The sequence below is a fragment of the Gigantopelta aegis genome, chromosome 1, assembly GCF_016097555.1.
Source record: "Gigantopelta aegis isolate Gae_Host chromosome 1, Gae_host_genome, whole genome shotgun sequence".
NCBI lineage: Eukaryota > Metazoa > Mollusca > Gastropoda > Neomphalida > Peltospiridae > Gigantopelta > Gigantopelta aegis.
Window position 1 is genome coordinate 20,748,365 of NC_054699.1, and position 15,854 is coordinate 20,764,218.

Genomic DNA, 15,854 nt, shown 5'->3' on the forward strand with positions numbered 1-15,854 from the left:
ATACCTGAAGATATTGAGATGAAATTTTGTATATAGCTTTATTATGTACTGTTACAGATCAAGTTTAACTTTCATGGCGACTTCACAGAGTTATGGCCCTTGAATTTAGGAGACAGGTACATGTTATGCTTTTGCATTACTCTCAGAATGCTTCTTTTCTTCCAGATTTACGTGCCGTGGCCTCTTTGAGAAGCATAAGCTGCTATTCTCATTCCAAATGTGTGCCAAGATCCTGGAGCATGCTGGGAAACTGAACATGGATGAATACAATTTCTTCCTCCGCGGTGGAGTTGTACGTATTTTCTTGTACTTGAGTGATGCTTAGTAGCAGTTCTTTGTTTACTTCCCAATCATTGCTTTCAATAATTAAGGAAATAGTTTTCTGGTATTTTTGGTAAGATTTATACTATACAACATGTCATGCTACATCATGTCGTATTTTAAAGAGTCAGATGTGTTTGAAATGTTTTGGATTTGTTTTTAATTTTCATTTAAAAAAAAAAAAAAGAGTAAATATTTAGTATTGTAGCATTTGTAGTAGTGCAATACTAAAAGCATTATGAATGACTCAGTTATGATTGCTGAGTTAGGTCTGTGCAAAGACACAACTAATGAATCAGTGTACAGTGGAATGCAGTTATTTGTACTCGGTCCAATTGGAGGGGAATATCAATTTTGTTTCCATTTGTTTTTACAAGAAGAAAAATAAATTAATCCAAAACTTTCACCATCATATTGGACAAACTAAATTTGTTGGGGATGTCCTATCATTCCAAAACTCCAGTATTCCAAACAAATGCTGCTTCAAAATTCCGTCAAGACGTTTGTAATGTAGGTCATAAATGTTATGTCATTTTATGGCAATTGTTATCCAATATTAGGGTTCAGACTTTGGACCAGTGGACTTTTGGAGTAATGGATCTTCAGGATAGACTTTGTCATTGGTTTTATTCAGTGAAAAACAACTAAAATAGCAACAAAACAATATAGAATAAAAGATCAGTCTTGTCACAATAGTTATATTAAGCCGAATCTGGTGATGCTTAGACAGTGATTATTGCACATTCTGATGTTTTGATAATGAACTGACTTTGTTTTAGGTGATCCGTCCCATTAAGACTGAGAGTGAGTCTCAGAAAATTAGTTCCACACAAAAACAAACTCCCAAAGACACTGACGGGGAAAGTTCTGAATCAGACATATCTGATGATGATGACTCCAGTGTAAAGTTAAATATTTACTGAGCGTAACAGTTGTCGTTAGCCCGCATTTTGGTGAAGGGATAATTGGGCATTGATGTTGTAAGATAATGTCTGATGGTAGTAGACTAAAATATAGCTGAAAATTTCTCAAAGCACATACAGTGATAACTAAGAATATTGTTTTTAAAAGACGTTCTTGTTTAGTCTTTGATGATATTATTATTAGTGAGGGCAGGACGCAGCCCAGTGGTAAAGCATTTTTGCTTGATGGGCGGTTGGTCTAGGATCAATGCCCGTCGGTTGACCCATTGGACGTAGCCCAGTGGTAAAGCATTTTTGCTTGATGGGAGGTTGGTCTAGGATCAATCCCCGTCGGTTGACCCATTGGGCTATTTTTCATTCCAGCTAGTGCTCCACAACTGGTGTAACAAAGGCTGTGGTATGTACTGTCCTGTCTGTGGGATGGTGCATGTAAAAGATCCCTTGCTGCTAATCAAAGAGAGTAGCCCATGAAGTGGCGACAGTAGGTTTCCTCTCAGTATCTGTGTGGTCCTTAACCAGATGTCCGACGCCAAATAACCGTCAATAAAATGTGTTGAGTGTGTTGTTAAATGAAACATCTCCTTCCGTCCTTCCTTCCTTATTGTTGGCACACAACACATGGATTTTCCTATTTATTAGTCCCCTACCAGTCCCAACCGGAGGGTAATATAGATTTTGTCTCCATCTGTCTGTCTGACTGTCTGTCTTTAGTTTTATCGTGGACAAGTTTGACTTTTATGATGATTTACCCATTTTTGACAGAGTTATGGTCCTTGAACTAAGGAGATATAAAATTTCATAAGGACATGTATTGCTTTAGCAGTACTCTTAGAATGTTTACATTTATATAGCACTCAATGATTAATTTACATTATTGTTTTAGCTGGGGTGTCGTTAAACCATTCATTCATTCATTCATTCATTTTTCCTTCATTCCAACACAAACAGGTGGTATGGTGATATGTATTTATTGTATAGTGTTGTGTTTGTAGTATCTGTTAGATATAGAGAGCATGACACGAGTGTCTTTTCTGTATGTAAATTATCATGTTCAATAACTGCAGTCTTTAGCATTTTTATAGAGCAGGGGTGAGATGTAGCCCAGTGGTAAAGTGCTCGTCTGATGCACGGTCGGTCTAGGATCGATCCCCGTCGGTGGGTCCATTGGTCTATTTTTCGTTCCAGCCAGTGCACCACGACTGGTATATTAAAGGCGCTGGTATGTGCTATCCTGTCTTATGGGATGGTGCATATAAAAGATCCCTTGCTATTATTGGAAAAATGTAGCGGGTTTCCTGTCTAAGACTATACGTCAAAATTAACAAATGTTTGACATCCAATAGCCGATGATTAATAAATCATTGTGCTCTAGTTGTGTTGTTAAACAAAACAAACAAACTTTTATAGAGCAAAACAGTACATCTGAGGACTGAGGAACCATTTCATTTTCAGATGTCTGTTAATCTTGACATTTTATAATCTGGAGATGATAACATATTTTTTTAATTTATAAACAATACTAATAATTTTAATTATTCCAAATTTTAATATATTTACCTCCTGTATTTATATTTTTGTACAACTCTTTACACTGTGTTTTAATTTAACTTTATAATTTTTATATGCCCGTCACTGACGAATCGTATTACGGTATGGCGTTGTCCGTCTGGCCATCCGGCCATTTGTAAACCTTTCGTTTCCTGAGCATATCTCTCTTTATCAATTCATATTGAATCATCAAACCAGGTATGCAAGTACAACTTAGGATGGCAGTGTGTTGCATACCATAACTAGGTCACCATGACCTACTTTTCATGCATTACCTTCAAAATGCACATTAAAGGAAATCCTTGTCTGGACCATACCTTCCTTATCAATTCAGATAGGACAACTGAGGATGCTTTCATTAGTCAGTTCATTTTCAGATGTTAGTTTATCTGAACATTTTATAACCTGGAGGTGACAACTTTTTAAAATGCAACCATACAGCCAACTTTTAAAACGATCTTATCCGTTGTAAAAAGGCGGACCTACAGAAAAAAAACATGACACACTTTTTTGTTGTGTTGTTTGTTTTCTTCATCTTACTTCTTAGATTTGTCTTTTACTTTCAGTTTTGTAAATTAAATTTTGATATAATATTTTTTTTTTTTAAACTTACCTATTATTATATTTAGTTGTTATCTGAATTTTAGATCAAACTTATTGTATATTGCACACTTTATTTAGTCAAAAAAAAATCTATTTCAATGTTTAGCGTGTGAGCACTGAATGTTGTAAAACTTTGGGGGTGGAGGTGTGTGCATGAGTGTGTTGTGTTTAGAGATTTAACTTTTAAAGAATCAACATTGTAGTGTTCTAGTGAACAGAAGTGCCAGTGTTGTGAAATTATGTTTAAAATGGATAAAATAATGTAGTACTAGTATTCACCTTATGATGTTAGTCATAGTCACTAACAAACCATGTTAGACTAGCCACTGATTCAAAAATGATGTACGATGTATGTTAAATATTTCTTTTAAGCAGCGTTCGCTGAATATAGTTTTGGCTAAATATGTTATTAAGCTATTATGAGTTTTTAATCAACATGGATTTCTTATCTAGATGAGATATAAAGTTAATCACTCATGATAATTATACCAGCTTAACATAAGAACATTAACAAATTATTTATATGAATTTTTTCCTTTGAATTTTGTTTTATTTTTCTTTAAGAGACCCCTCATAATTTAAACCCATAAGGTGTATAGATTAATTTGCTTATCCTTAGGTAATATATACCCAGTATATTACCTATCTAGCTATAATACAGTTGTTACAAAGTGCTAGTAAATGGAAAGGTCTATAACAGACTTGGAAATTTGAAATGTCAAGTTAAATAATAAAACCATATACATGTATATATATATATATGTATATATATATATATATATATATATATATATATATATATACGGTATATGTATAGTAGATAGATTTTTGCCTCTTACTGACTTACAAAAAAATATATCCAATTTATGATTTTATTGATGTTGTCAGACACATGTATTTTTGTGCCGTACTCTATTAATACATGTACTAAGCAGAAATGATGATGACTGATACAATTCATCAGGTATTGTGACACTAGCCACCTTGTACAACAAAATATCTTGATTTCATTATACTATATTTGTTTTTTTTTGTTTGTAAACATTATGTTTACCAAACTTGGTCACTTGAGTGTCACAGAGCTTTGTACCGTGAAATGAGTCAAACAGCAGGATAAAATCATAGACATCATTATGGTAAGGAGGAGGAGGGAATTAGGAGGCTCCCAGATTTTGCATTTGACTCAATAATTGGAAAAATAATTAGGACAAAAAATGCATTTTATGACACCCAATAACCAATGTATTTTGTGCTGGGGTGTCATTAAACATTCATTCATTAATTTATGGTGCAGTTTCCTTCTGACATCCCCCATCCTCCATATGCCTATAGCTGAGACCATAAGGAATTATATTAATCCACACGTCTTCGCGTGTTGTGTTTGACCAGGTGATTGACCGAGAGAACCAGATGGACAACCCGTGCCCTGGTTGGCTGTCGGACAACGCATGGGACAACATCACGGAGCTGGAGAAGCTGACCAACTTCCATGGGATCATCACGGCCTTCGAGCAGTACCCACGCGAGTGGAACATCTGGTACACCTCGTCAGACCCCGAAAACACACCACTGCCAGGTACAAACGGATATTTTAATTTAAAAAAATTTATCTCATTATGTCTCTTTCTCTCCTTTGAATTCCATTTCCTTTCTTCCTAGTCTAGAAGCTGCTTTTATATTCCAACAATGTTTGTTTCATCTGGTACATATCACCTGATCCCGAGAACACCCTGCTCCTAGGTACAAATGGATATTTGAGGAATTTGTTTTGTTTTATCCCATTGCCCTATTTAATTTCTCTCCTTTGAATTCCATTTCATTTCGTCCTAGTCTAGAAGTTGTTTCTATGTTTCAATTATTTTTTTGTTCATATTGAGAACACTCCACTGCTATGTACAAATGGAAATTTAAAAAGAAAAAAACGTTTATCCCATTGCTCCCTTTCCCTTTCTCTCCATAGAATTCCATTTCATTTCTTTCTAGTCTAGAAGCTGTTTCTATGTTACACATTTCCTTCTTCATCTGGTATATATATCACTGGACCCTGAGAACACCCCATTACTAGGTACAAATGGAAATTAGAATTTAGAATTTTGTTTATCCCATTGCTCTCTACTTCGAATTCCATCAGTAGTAAAGTGCTTGTTTGATGTGTGATCAGTTTGAGATTGATCCCCATCAGTGGGTTCATTGGGCTATTTCTCACTCCAACCAGTGCACCATGACTGGTACATCAAAGGCTGTGGTATGTGCTATCCTGTCTGTGGGATGGTGCATATAAAAGATCCTTGCTGCTAATCGAAAAGAGTTTCCTCCCTCAATATTTGTATGGTCCTTAATCATATGTCCGACGCCATATAACCATAAATAAAATAGTGTGTCGTTAAATAAACCATTTCCTTCCTTTAGATTCCGTCACTGAATTCCATTTAAATTTTCCCCCATTTGAAACCACCTCCTGTCTTTCAACTTCTTGTTACATCTAGTACACATCTTCAAAGCAAGAGAAAACTTCACAGCCAGGTACGAATGGGAATTTGAAGATTTTTTTCTTTCTTTCAAATTGTCGCTTTCATTTCTTTACTTTGAATTTTTTGGTCCTTTCTTCCCTGTCTGAAACCTCCTGTCTTTAAATTTTAATTTTTGCATCTAGTACATGTCTTCCAACCAAGAGAACACTTCACAGCCAGGTACAAATGGAAAATTGACAAATTTTTATCCCCTTTCCTATCTCTTTTGGTTTCCATCTAATTTTTTTACCTATCTAAAACCTCCTGCTATCTTTTAACTTTTTTTTATATCTAGTACATGTCTTATGACCAAGAAAACACTCCACCTCCAGCCACAGATGGAAAAAGGGAAACCTGTAGTTAATGATGGTGATGATTAGGATGTTTGTAGAAAAAAAGGTTGAAATTAAGTTACAAAATAAGTCTCGACTGAAATATTTAATGTCATCACATGCATTCAATTTGGATGCATTGCCATGACATTAAAATCTCATCAAAGGTCGTGGTATGTGCTATCCTGTCTATGGGATAGTGCATATAAAAGATCCCTTGCTGCTAATCGAAAAGAGTAGCCCATGAAGTGGCGACAGCGGGTTTCCTACCTCAATATCTGTGTGGTCCTTAACCATTTGTCTGACGCCATATAACCGTAAATAAAATGTGTTGGGTTTGTCATTAAATAAAACATTTCCTTCCTTCCTTTAAAGTCTCAAAACATTGTCTCGACTTTAAAAGTTTTATAAGTATGGGACCAGGTATAAAAAATAATATTAATTGGATTTCCTCCCCATCTCCCTGTATAATTGCCTTAATATTCCTAATCCTAAATACTAATTACAGTCAAACCTTTCAAAACCAGATCCTCTGCAAACTGGAATTCTCTCAAATCTGGACTTTTTTTTTAACACATTTCACTGTTTTATAAATTAAAACTTTTTTTTTTTTTTTTTCATCAGGTGAATGGGACAATGCCTGCAATGAGCTCCAGCGCATGTTGATCGTGAGGTCACTGCGACCTGATCGGGTGTCTTTCTGCGCGACCTCGTTTATCGTGAACAATCTCGGCTCCAAGTTTGTCGAGCCTCCCGTACTGGACATGCAGCAGGTGGTGGAAGATTCGAGCACAAAGACACCGCTCATCTTCGTCCTGTCACCCGGCGTGGTGAGTACCAGTCGCTGTCTTTTCCATACTCCAGTCATTATACACATTGGCAAGATGTGATGACGAGATACATTTCTGTTATTTTCGGTCAGTGACCAAAAATATAGGTCACGTGACATAAGCACGATTTAACTCATTTCTTTAAGACTATATTTTCAATTACCTTTGTGCTTTGCTTTCATCTTAGTTTGACACACAATAGGCGATGTATTTTTCATGCTGGGGTGTCGTTAAACATCCATTCATCCATTCATTCATTCAATTACCTTTGAGTGTGGAATTTACAAATGCCATTTTCCAGGCCTGGAACATCGTAAAAAATTTAATTGGGTCATAGAAAGTTGTAGAAAATTAAAATTTGTTGATAATTAATTTTGTTCCTATAAAATATTTTCCAGCCCTCGAACATCTTGAAGTTTTGAATTGGGTTTACAGAAAGTTAGAGAAAATGAATTTTTTTTATAATTAATTTTGTCCAATATAAAATAACATAAAAAGATTCAGACAATTCACATCAAAATTGTAATATTATGATAGATAGTAATATTATTGTACTAGATTAAGTTGATGAATACAGAAAAATCTTTATAAATCCTTCAGAAACCTTTGTAAAATTCATGAAAATTCATTGACTGCAGTGTATGACATCTGTTACAGTCAGCCTTCATCTTCGTCTTTATGTTGGTGCATTTTTTTGCAAATAGTTTTGTTTCTGTTAACTTGCAGTTAGTGTATTGGTATTTGGTGTGTGAATTAGGAGTTTATTGAGGCGGGTACTTTCCATGTGTACATGTTCCACCAATGTTTAGATAGGCACTAAATATTTTGTTCGGTATATTTGTAGTGACATAAATTTATTCATTTAAAAAAAAACATAAAAAATTGGATTGAAACAGTAGATAGATGCAGGTTGTATAACATCGAATTACTGTCTGATTCTTATATTTTTCAGGATCCCACAAGTGCCCTCACCCAACTGTCAGAAGTGAGTGGAATGGAGGATCGTTTCCATGCATTGTCTCTGGGTCAAGGTCAGGCCCCAATTGCCACTCGGATGATCAAGGAGGGAGTTAAAGAGGTGAGGCCAGACAGTATAATAATAATATTGACGTGTATTCAAAACTGTGTGCGTGAATGGCTGAGAAGCCGTTCTCGTCAAACCACTATGCGAGGTAGTATGGGATTTCTCAACAGGAACATGTCTGTGGACATGGGCAGGACATAGCCCAGTGGTAGAGTGCTCGCTTGATGAGCGGTCGGTTTGGGATTGATCCCTGTCAGTGGGCCCATTGGGCTGTTTCTCGTTCCAGTCAGTGCACCACGATTGGTGTGTTAAAGGCTGTGGTATGTGCTATCCTGTCTGTAGGATGGTGCATATAAAAGATCCTTTGCTACTAATGAAAAAAATGTAGCCGGTTTTCTCTCAAAGACACATTCCCTGCACCAGGACACAAGGTTTGAATACATGGCTGATGTCTAGTAACTGGGAAAACATTTGTGAAATAATTTTAACAATCAATGAATGATGCAGATCTTGTCAGAACTAACTCTGATGCCTACCACTAACTCTAAACTTAAAATTTAAATTGTCTTGTTGGGTTTTGTCCATAACTTTTTATTAAATTGTTCCTTGTGTTTCTGGTATATAAATGTACAGCAAAACATATTGATGGAGTAAATGAATGCCTTAAGCACACACAAAAAGACATTCAGTGGCCAAATAGTACCATGGGGTAAAAAAACTGAACAGGGTCAATGAGAAGTGATTCTTTGTAAGAGCATCCTTAATAATGTGTGGATAAGACTATTACCTTTTCATTATATTCAGTCCTTAGCTTTTGAAAAACCATGGCGAGTGAAAAATCACACACCTCAAAATGCTAAGGCTAGTTAAAACCAAGGATAATAAATTCATGAAGTAACGTGCATTGTTTTTCATACTCGTCACATTGAAATTACATGCACTCTACGAGCGAGATAGCACTCGTGCACCTTACAAGACAAGGGGCATAATTCACTAAACTCTCGCAGTGCAATGCTAAAAGACTTACAAAGAGGTTTTTTTGTTGTCTAGCAGAGCCTAAGAGACCTTTGTGAATTAGGCCCCTGGTCTGTATATTTAAACAGCTTACATGCTATGTAATGCTTTAAATATATGCTCCACACTTGTGATGTGATTAAAATATAGTGGTGTTCTTTTGTCTCTACATGCTATGTAATGCTTTAAATATATGCTCCACACTTGTGATGTGATTAAAATATAGTGGTGTTCTTGTCGCTACATGCTATGTAATGCTTTAAACATATGCTCCACACTTGTGATGTGATTAAAATATAGTTGTGTTCTTTTGTCTCTACATGCTATGTAATGTTTTAAATATATGCTCCACACTTGTGATGTGATTAAAATATAGTGGTGTTCTTTTATCTCTACATGCTATGTAATGCTTTAAATATATGCTCCACACTTGTGATGTGATTAAAATATAGTGGTGTTCTTTTATCTCTACATGCTATGTAATGTTTTAAATATATGCTCCACACTTGTGATGTGATTAAAATATAGTGGTGTTCTTTTATCTCTACATGCTATGTAATGCTTTAAATATATGCTCCACACTTGTGATGTGATTAAAATATAGTGGTGTTCTTTTATCTCTACATGCTATGTAATGTTTTAAATATATGCTCCACACTTGTGATGTGATTAAAATATAGTGGTGTTCTTTTATCTCTACATGCTATGTAATGTTTTAAATATATGCTCCACACTTGTGATGTGATTAAAATATAGTGGTGTTCTTTTATCTCTACATGCTATGTAATGCTTTAAATATATGCTCCACACTTGTGATGTGATTAAAATATAGTTGTGTTCTTTTATCTCTACATGCTATGTAATGTTTTAAATATATGCTCCACACTTGTGATGTGATTAAAATATAGTGGTGTTCTTTTATCTCTACATGCTATGTAATGTTTTAAATATATGCTCCACACTTGTGATGTGATTAAAATATAGTGGTGTTCTTTTATCTCTACATGCTATGTAATGTTTTAAATATATGCTCCACACTTGTGATGTGATTAAAATATAGTGGTGTTCTTTTATCTCTACATGCTATGTAATGTTTTAAATATATGCTCCACACTTGTGATGTGATTAAAATATAGTGGTGTTCTTGTCGCTACATGCTATGTAATGTTTTAAATATATGCTCCACACTTGTGATGTGATTAAAATATAGTGGTGTTCTTGTCGCTACATGCTATGTAATGCTTTAAACATATGCTCCACACTTGTGATGTGATTAAAATATAGTGGTGTTCTTGTCACTACATGCTATGTAATGTTTTAAATATATGCTCCACACTTGTGATGTGATTAAAATATAGTGGTGTTCTTTTATCTCTACATGCTATGTAATGCTTTAAATATATGCTCCACACTTGTGATGTGATTAAAATATAGTGGTGTTCTTTTATCTCTACATGCTATGTAATGTTTTAAATATATGCTCCACACTTGTGATGTGATTAAAATATAGTGGTGTTCTTTTATCTCTACATGCTATGTAATGTTTTAAATATATGCTCCACACTTGTGATGTGATTAAAATATAGTGGTGTTCTTGTCGCTACATGCTATGTAATGCTTTAAATATATGCTCCACACTTGTGATGTGATTAAAATATAGTGGTGTTCTTTTATCTCTACATGCTATGTAATGCTTTAAATATATGCTCCACACTTGTGATGTGATTAAAATATAGTGGTGTTCTTTTATCTCTACATGCTATGTAATGCTTTAAATATATGCTCCACACTTGTGATGTGATTAAAATATAGTGGTGTTCTTTTATCTCTACATGCTATGTAATGCTTTAAATATATGCTCCACACTTGTGATGTGATTAAAATATAGTGGTGTTCTTGTCGCTACATGCTATGTAATGCTTTAAATATATGCTCCACACTTGTGATGTGATTAAAATATAGTGGTGTTCTTTTATCTCTACATGCTATGTAATGCTTTAAATATATGCTCCACACTTGTGATGTGATTAAAATATAGTGGTGTTCTTGTCGCTACATGCTATGTAATGCTTTAAATATATGCTCCACACTTGTGATGTGATTAAAATATAGTGGTGTTCTTTTATCTCTACATGCTATGTAATGCTTTAAATATATGCTCCACACTTGTGATGTGATTAAATATAGTGGTGTTCTTTTATCTCTACATGCTATGTAATGCTTTAAATATATGCTCCACACTTGTGATGTGATTAAAATATAGTGGTGTTCTTGTCGCTACATGCTATGTAATGCTTTAAATATATGCTCCACACTTGTGATGTGATTAAAATATAGTGGTGTTCTTTTATCTCTACATGCTATGTAATGCTTTAAATATATGCTCCACACTTGTGATGTGATTAAAATATAGTGGTGTTCTTTTATCTCTACATGCTATGTAATGCTTTAAATATATGCTCCACACTTGTGATGTGATTAAAATATAGTGGTGTTCTTGTCGCTGCAGGGTAACTGGGTGTTCCTTGCCAACTGTCACCTGTCTCTCAGCTGGATGCCTCACCTCGACAAGCTCGTAGAGCAGCTGCAGATTGAGGAGCCCCACCCCGAGTTCAGACTCTGGCTCAGCAGCAGCCCCCACCCGGAATTCCCCATCTCCATCCTGCAGCAGGGCATAAAGATGACCACCGAACCACCGAAGGTAAAAGGGCATCATGCAGAGATGAGCCATAATTATTGTCCAATTGTTGTATGCAATTTGTAGGGGTGTCACGATACACCGATGCATCGATGCATCACATTACTACTGCTGACAATATGGTACACAGTACCCTTGCTTGTGTATCGATTCATATTTTGACCATGTATCGATTCCTATATTAATTCCGTATTCATTTACCAACACCAATTTGTACCGGTATGTACTTACTATTTCTTTTTTTAAAAATAATGTGTGTGAGTGTGTGTGAGTGTGTGTGTGTGTGTGTGTGTGTGTGTGTGTGTGTGTCTATGTCTGTGTGTCTGTGTGTGTCTGTGTGTGTGTGTGTGTATGTGTGTGTGTGTGTGTGTGTTTCAGGGTTTGAAAGTGAACAAGAAGCATCTGATTTCACAATTATATTTTTGTCTTTCAGCATCTGATAAGAGTGTTAAGTGTCATTAAACAAAACAAACTTGACTTCTTTGAGGAGAGCTAACAGTGTTTTATTGGGATTTTACAAATGATATGTTTCTGTGTGTGTGTGTGTGTGTGTGTGTGTGTGTGTGTGTGTGTGTGTGTGTGTGTGTGTGTGTTTCAGGGTTTGAAAGCAAACATGAAGCATCTGATTTCATAATTATGTTTTTGTCTTTCAGCGTCTGATAAGAGTGTTAGGTGTCATTGAAAAAAAAACCAATTGACTTTTTGCTAACCATGTGTTATTGAGATTTCACAAATGATGTGTTTGTGTGTGTGTTTCAGGGACTGAAAGCGAACATGAAGCGTCTGTACAACCTGGTGACGGAGCAGCAGTTCCAGCGCTGCCACAAGCCTGACAAGTACAAGAAACTTCTCTTCTGTCTGTGTTTCTTCCACTCTGTGCTGCTCGAGAGGAAGAAGTTCCTCATGCTCGGCTGGAACATCGCATACGAGTTCAACGACTCAGACTTCGAGGTACGTCCTCTTCATAAAGCCAAGGTTGCTCCTGTATACACTCGGTTTCCGGCTTAGCAGAGGTGGATCTAGGGGGCCCTAGGGGCCCGGGCCTCCCCCCTAAAGTTTGCAACAGTTATAATTTTATTATATATTAATTTTAATTTTTTTTACGATCCCCTCCAAACCGCCCGCAAAGTTCCACTGGTATTCCGCCTCATGTCACTGGGTGCCCCCCCCCCCCCCCCCCCCCCCCCAAATGGATTTTCTGTATTCGCCACTGCTTAGTGTGGTTTAGGCTCATTCGCAAACGGCAGAAAATATTAGGAACAAATTTTACAGGTGTTTATTACATAATTATCCTAGTATTTAAATGTTCAGTTTGTTCGTTCATTTGTTCCTTTGTTTGTTCCTTTGTTCATTTGTTCATCCATCCATCCGATCATCCATCCATCCATCCAATTATTCATCCATCTATATGTCCTTCATTCATCCATTGATTCATTCATCCATCCATCCATCCATCCATCCAATTATTCATCCATCTATCTGTCCTTCATTCATCCATTGATTCATTCATCTAGCCATCCATCTAGCCATCCATCCGTTCATCAATCCATCCATCCAATTATTTATCCATCTATCTGTCCTTCATTCATCCATTGATTCATTCATCTATTCATCCATCCATCCATCCATCCATCCATCCATCCATCCATCCATCCAATTATTTATCCATCTATCTGTCCTTCATTCATCCATTGATTCATTCATCTATCCATCCATCCATTCATCCATTCACCCATCCATCCATCCATCCATTCATGTGTTCATCTGTACTGCAGGTTTCGGAGAATCTGTTGAGTATTTACCTGGATGAGTATGAGGAGACGCCGTGGGACGCCCTCAAGTACCTCATCGCCGGCATCAACTACGGCGGTCACGTCACCGACGACTGGGACCGGAGACTGCTGCAGACGTACATCTCTGACTACTTCGTCGATGCATCACTCAACACACCATTTTACAAGTAAGTGATTCCCTCTGTGCCAATATTGCATATCTCTTTGTTCATATCCAAAGTTCATATTGGTTGTCCATGCTTTGACTAAGGATAACTACCTTGTTATGTTCAGCTTTTTTATTAAATTTCTACCAATGTATAATATTCCAACTAAAGACTTTCACATTGTGATTTTCAGCTTTTCATTTTTGCCAGTATATGATATCTCAAATAAGGACTATCACATTGTTATTGTCAGCTTTTCATTTCTGTCAGCATAAATTATATACTTAACTAAGGACTATCACCGTGTACAATATATCCAGGGATGAAACCTAACGATATGGCACTCATGGTAGTTGCTATAGTTGCGATATGAACTGCCATAGGTTGGGGTTTACCAGTTGATAAATGTTATTGTCACTGGTCGAAGAAATACATTTTTGATTTTACTTTTGTTACAAAAATTACTGGTTTGAACTTGCTGGAGGCAGGCATAAAATTGCTGAAGGGCTATCACATTGTTACTTTCAAATATCCATGTCTCTATACCCACCCACGGACTACCAATTTGTTTCATGTTGCCTTTGTACTCTATAGCTATATTTTTTCAGGCTGTCTATTCTCCCAGCGTACTACGTCCCGAAGGATGTACCCAGCTAATGACTACCACACTTTGTTTTCAGGCTGTCTATTCTCCCAGCGTACTACGTCCCGAAGGATGTACCCAGCTAATGACTACCACACTTTGTTTTCAGGCTGTCTATTCTCCCAGCGTACTTCATCCCGAAAGATGTACCCAGCTAATGACTACCACACTGTTTGTTTTCAGGCTGTCTATTCTCCCAGCGTACTACGTCCCGAAGGATGTACCCAGCTAATGACTACCACACTTTGTTTTCAGGCTGTCTATTCTCCCAGCGTACTACGTCCCGAAGGATGTACCCAGCTAATGACTACCACACTTTGTTTTCAGGCTGTCTATTCTCCCAGCGTACTTCATCCCGAAAGATGTACCCAGCTAATGACTACCACACTGTTTGTTTTCAGGCTGTCTATTCTCCCAGCGTACTACGTCCCGAAGGATGTACCCAGCTAATGACTACCACACTTTGTTTTCAGGCTGTCTATTCTCTCAGCGTACTCCCGAAGGATGTACCCAGCTAATGACTACCACACTTTGTTTTCAGGCTGTCTATTCTCCCAGCGTACTCCCGAAGGATGTACCCAACTAATGACTAACACACTGTTTGTTTTCAGGCTGTCTATTCTGTCATCGTACTCCCGAAGGATGTACCCAGCTAATGACTACCACACTTTGTTTTCAGGCTGTCTATTCTCCCAGCGTACTTCGTCCCGAAAGATGTACCCAGCTAATGATTACCACACTTTGTTTTCAGGCTGTCTATTCTCCCAGCGTACTTCGTCCCGAAAGATGTACCCAGCTAATGACTACCACACTTTGTTTTCAGGCTGTCTATTCTCCCAGCGTACTTCGTCCCGAAAGATGTACCCAGCTAATGACTACCACACTGTTTTCAGGCTGTTTATTCTCCCAGCGTACTACGTCCCGAAGGATGTACCCAGCTAATGACTACCACACTTTGTTTTCAGGCTGTCTATTCTCCCAGCATACTCCCGAAAGATGTACCCAGCTAATGACTACCACACTTTGTTTTCAGGCTGTCTATTCTCCCAGCATACTCCCGAAGGATGTACCCAACTAATGACTACCACACTGTTTGTTTTCAGGCTGTCTATTCTTCCATCGTACTGCGTACCAAAGGATGTACCCAGCTAATGACTACCACACTGTTTGTTTTCAGACTGTCTATTCTCCCAGCATACTACGTACCAAAGGACGGCCAGTTTTCCTCGTACAAGGAGTATGTGAGCATGCTGCCGAACATCGACCACCCTGAGGCGTTTGGCCAGCACCCGAACGCGGACATCACTTCTCAGATCCAGGAAACGAAGATGATGTTTGACACTCTGCTGTCACTGCAGCCACAGATCTCGAGCACCCAGGGCGACAGTAGGGAGGACAAAGTTAGTCAACTTGAATAAATACGTTTTTCAAATTATTTTTGGAGGGTGTGGGAAGAGTAGATGGAAAAA

At 37.1% G+C, this 15,854-nt stretch overlaps 1 protein-coding gene across 4 annotated transcripts in view; it reads left to right on the forward strand.

The window, feature by feature from the left end:
• Positions 1 to 15,854, forward strand: part of LOC121371891 (dynein heavy chain 2, axonemal-like) — a 134,692-nt gene that overhangs the window by 108,792 nt on the left and 10,046 nt on the right. For all 4 annotated transcript variants that reach the window (XM_041498118.1, XM_041498134.1, XM_041498127.1 and 1 more), the window contains 8 exons: positions 166 to 292; positions 4,785 to 4,971; positions 6,862 to 7,067; positions 8,020 to 8,145; positions 11,615 to 11,806; positions 12,563 to 12,754; positions 13,579 to 13,763; positions 15,563 to 15,785. In XM_041498118.1, coding sequence (XP_041354052.1) covers positions 166 to 292; positions 4,785 to 4,971; positions 6,862 to 7,067; positions 8,020 to 8,145; positions 11,615 to 11,806; positions 12,563 to 12,754; positions 13,579 to 13,763; positions 15,563 to 15,785 — 1,438 coding nt within the window. The remainder of the gene's footprint in view (positions 1 to 165; positions 293 to 4,784; positions 4,972 to 6,861; positions 7,068 to 8,019; positions 8,146 to 11,614; positions 11,807 to 12,562; positions 12,755 to 13,578; positions 13,764 to 15,562; positions 15,786 to 15,854) is intronic.